At 40.8% G+C, this 4,626-nt stretch overlaps 1 protein-coding gene across 2 annotated transcripts in view; it reads left to right on the top strand.

Moving 5' to 3' along the window:
* Nucleotides 1-4,626, top strand: part of Ift52 (intraflagellar transport 52) — a 30,470-nt gene that overhangs the window by 11,920 nt on the left and 13,924 nt on the right. For both annotated transcript variants that reach the window (XM_005362976.3, XM_026787229.1), the window contains exons 8-9: nt 1,103-1,189; nt 2,997-3,065. In XM_005362976.3, coding sequence (XP_005363033.1) covers nt 1,103-1,189; nt 2,997-3,065 — 156 coding nt within the window. The remainder of the gene's footprint in view (nt 1-1,102; nt 1,190-2,996; nt 3,066-4,626) is intronic.

The raw sequence follows: 4,626 nt of genomic DNA, 5'->3' as shown, positions 1-4,626 counted from the left end.
AAAAAAAAAACAACAAAAAAAATTTGTGTATGTGTGTGTGTTTAGATGTTCGTATGGTGTGCATGTGTGTTGGGAGGTATGCATGTGTCTTCATTTGTGTGTATGAATATGAACACATATTCCTTGGACATTGGTCTTCATCTTTGACTTTGAGACAAAGTCTCTTGTTTTGTTTTTGTTATATGTGCCAGGCTAGCTGGCTCACAAAATTCTAGGGATTTTGTTTTTTTCTGTCTCCCATAACCACACAGGAGTGCTATGGTTATGGTATGGACATGTGTGCTACCTCAGCTGGTTTTATATGGATTCTGGGGATTAACATTCAGTCCCTGTGCTCACATAACAAGTACTTTACCCACCAAGCTATCTCTTCCACCTTGGCTAAAGATAAAGACAATTTTAGTAGCAGTGTAGTGTAAGAACTCACTCATTAGCCAGGCAGTGGTAGTGCACACATTTAATCCCAGCACTCAGGGGGTAGAGGCAGGTGGATCTCTGTGAGTTCGAGGCCAGCCTGGTCACAAGAGTAGTTCCAGGACAGGCTCCAAAGCTACACAAAGAAACCCTGTCTTGAAAAACCGAAAAAAAAAAGAAAAGAACTCACTCATTGAAATCTAATAAACACTGATCATCATTTTTTTTCATATTTATCAGAAAGGCAAAGATACTTTGTTTTTATTTGTTGAAAAATAGTAATGTAGGTGTCGGTGAGATGGTTCAGTAATTAAGAACACTTGCTGCTCTTTCGGGGAGACCTCACTTTGATTCCTACTTGGAGGCTTACAACTACATGTAATTCTAATTCCAGGGCATCTGATACTCTTCTCTGGCCTGCACAGCTTGTTACGTGCACAGCCTGTTATGTGCACATGGTGCACATGTATTCTTGTAGGTAAAGCACTCATATACATAAATGAAAAATAAATGTCTCTAAAAATGAGTAACAGTAAAGAGTAATTGTTTTCATAGTTGATACTTTTCAAATGTTAAGTCTTCGTGTGAATTGGCATTTATTGGTGTATCAGACAGTTGCTAATGTGATAAATGAGACATGCAGTGTGTTTCCGGACCTAAGCATCTGACACTGCTTTGTCACCAACAGAATCAAGGTGGGAAGCTGGCAGTGCTTGGCTCATGTCACATGTTCAGTGACCAATATTTGGATAAAGAAGAAAACAATAAGATTATGGTAAGCTTTTTTCTTTCATCAAATTAATGCACACTATGTAAGTATGACTTCCATCCCAATAGAAAATACTGATAAGTACATTTACCACTTGTCTACATGAGTTGTACTGAACTGAGTAGGTATCAGGCACTAAAAACACAAAGTTGAGTTGGGTGTAGCCCTTGCTTTACAGAAGTTTATGGTATATCAGGAGAGTGACAGACAGATTGGTGAATCTAGAAAAGTACTGGGGAAGCATGCTGAATAGGAGTGGTGACTGACTCTGGAAAAGTGGTGAGGAGCAAGCTTCCCTTGTAAAGCAAGTAGCGTGAGCTTACACTGAAAGCACAGGGAACAACCTTGGTGGTGTTCTGTTGTGTGATGTTTCACTCTTTTGGCTTTTTGAGGCACCCACCACCCAACTCCCAAATAAATCATACACAGAAGCTTATTCTTAGTTATGAATGCCCGGCCTTAGCTTGGCTTGTTTCTTGCCAGCTTTTCTAACTTAAATATATCCTGATTACCTTTTGCCTTTGGGCTTTTTCCTTCTTACTTCTGTATATCTTACTTTACTTCTTTCTCTGTGGCTTGCTGTGTACCTGGGTGGCTGACCCCTGACATTCTCCTTTTCTTGTTCTCTCGTTGTTTGCTCCCCCTTGTCCTCATTTCTCCTTCTATTTATACCCTCTGCCTGCCAGCCCACCTATCCTTGCTCCTGCCTTGCTCTTGGCCATTCAATTCTTTATTAGACCATCAGGTATTTTAGACAAGCACAGTAATACAGCTTTTTGTTTGTCTGTTTTGTTTTTTGTTTTTGTTTTTAGAGACAGGGTTTTTCTTTAGCTTTGGAGTCTGTCCTGGAACTAGCTCTGTAGACCAGGCTGGCCTTAAACTCACAGAGATCCACCTGCCTCTGCCTCCCTAGTGCTGGGATTAAAGGCGTGCACCACTACCACCTGACAAACAGCTTTATAGAGTTAAACAAATGCAACATAAACAAATGCAACACACCTTAAAATAATATTCCTCAACAGTGCTCAAACCCCTCTAGATTGTGTGGACAGTGGGAAGGAAGAGAGCAACCAGAGCCAGTTAGGAGGCTGGTGGAGTTACTAGAGCAAGAACGATGACTGAGTGAAGGTTGTGACTAGTGAGTAGCCAGGGCTGGCAGCATGAGTTAGTGAGACTTTTCTGTATAAGATGAGGAGGATTGAAGTAGAAGCTTGCCTTTGTCCTGTCTACGTAATGGGAAGAGCATGTGTCTTGTGAGGATGATAATGGGGAAGCAAGCATTTTCCTAGTGCCTGCTAGACCTGAACACTGGAATTGCAGCCGCTCACCTGCCAGAGGGAGATGTGTGTTAGTGGAGTGAGCCCTTCTAGTCTTCCATGTAGTGGGAGGTGGACCAGGAGCTACCTGATTCAGTGCCTCTCACTGTGCTCAGAATTCTAAATGTTTGCTTTGAAAAGCTGCTTAGTTTTTTTGTATAATTATGATTTTGTCATATTACAATAGCCGCAGTTAAAAAGGTATGCTTTTAAAAGTTTAGTCTGTCATTCTAGTAAACAAAGGCTGCTTAGGATTGTGAACAAGTTTTTAGTAAGTTTTGACTTGCAACTTGTTAGAATACTTTGAAGCAAATGATAATAAAGGTTTGCATTAGACTGAAGAAAACCTGTTAATTTCCAAATATTTTACCAACAAAAGACTGAAAGTCCTTTTTAAAATTACTGGTTGTCTTTTTTCCCACCTTGATTAATTTAGCTTGACTTTCAGCATTCCCAAACGGCCAGGTGTCTAACTATATTTATCATTTTAAATACAGGATGTTGTATTCCAGTGGCTCACAACAGGAGACATCCACCTAAACCAGATTGATGCTGAGGACCCAGAGGTAGGAGATTGAATCACTGGAAGACTGAACTGGAAAATGAGGCCAGCTTCTTAGAACCTCTTCCACAGGAATAAATGTCTCTTAACTCATCCTTGAGACAATCTGAAAGAGAGTGATGCTGCTTGGGTAAAGGAAGGGCACATTATAGAAAGTCAGGTATCAATAGACACAATAGGTAGTTAATGATAGGATTAATTGAAGTCAGTGCTTCCATATAAACATCAGGATTAAAATTAGCTCTCTGGAAGATTGCTGGGCTAGAGAGATGGCTCAGTGGGAAAAGGCCCTTGTTGTCAAACCTGACAGCCTGAGTTCAATCCCTGGGACCCACATGATGGAAAGAGCGAGCCAGCTCCTATACATTGTCCTTCACTGGCACAGGCATGCCTTTAGTGCATGTGTCCCCAAATATTCAAATAAATAAAATACAAAGTAAAATTAAAAAGACAACAAGTTAGGACAGCTAGTCATCCTGGGAAGACTCTTTATGTTTATGTCTGGGTGTCTAAGCCTTGATGACTGTCTGAACTAGGATTTCATGGAAGGCCTCTGGCTGGAAATGTGAAAACAGATAGTTTCTGTCCTTTGAGTTGTGTGCTGATGTGTCATGGCACAGTTAGTCTCCTTGCCATTGCTCTCACCCTTAGCCCACCGTCATTGGAGACTAAAGTAGCTAAAGCTGCCACATATTCCTGCGAAAGACATTCATCTGTTTGTTTCTTGAGTTAAAAAAAAAGTTTGAGGATTGGGAAAAGTCATTGGTTTCATTTTTGTTTTTATATTTGTTTAGGCTGGGTTTCACTGTGTAGTCTTGGCTACCCAGCATCTCAATTTGTAGACCAGACTATCCTTGAACTCACAGTAGCCACCTATCTCTGCTGCCTATCAAGTACTGGGATTCAATTAATCATAGGGCTACAGAAAAACAGTGAATGTATTTTATTATTTCTATAATGTTCAGGCAAGTCTCTTATGCTGAAGATAAAGATTTTGTGAAACAGGACTAGCAATTTGGTTTGTTTGTTTGGTGGTTGAGGTCAAATCCGGAGTACCATACACTGAGCATTCAATGTCTGAGCCATCCCCCAGCCCTTCAGATGACCAACTTCTGTTGCTATTCTTTGTTTGAGTCAGTATCCCTGTGTAGTCCATGCTTGCCTTGAACTTACAGCAGTCCTCCTGTCTCAGCCTCCTGAGTGCTGAGATTATAGGCTGTGCTGCCACGTCTGGTTATATATCAGGGTTTTTTGCTTGTTTATTTTATTTTTTAAGTTTAAATCAGTTTTCTATTGGATAACCAGTTAGGAGGCTCATCCCTGGGACTAGCTCCTTCTACTCTCAGCAATAGCAGTCATTAGCTGCTCGTAGTTCTTTGTCTAGGGATGGAACAATGTGAGATTTGCCCCTTCCAAATTAGCATGTCTGTTGGTCTTGTCATTGTTCAGGTCTTGCTTAGGCTGCCACTTTGTTGAGGTACCAACAAAGTGTAGCTTCTCTGTCATTACTGGGAGACAGTCTCACAGCAGACTTTCTTGTCCTCTGGTTCTTTTTTTTTTTTTTT

Source organism: Microtus ochrogaster, linkage group LG8, assembly GCF_000317375.1.
Source record: "Microtus ochrogaster isolate Prairie Vole_2 linkage group LG8, MicOch1.0, whole genome shotgun sequence".
NCBI classification, from domain to species: domain Eukaryota; kingdom Metazoa; phylum Chordata; class Mammalia; order Rodentia; family Cricetidae; genus Microtus; species Microtus ochrogaster.
Note: the sequence above shows the minus strand (reverse complement) of the source record. Positions and strands in the feature narration are given on the sequence as shown.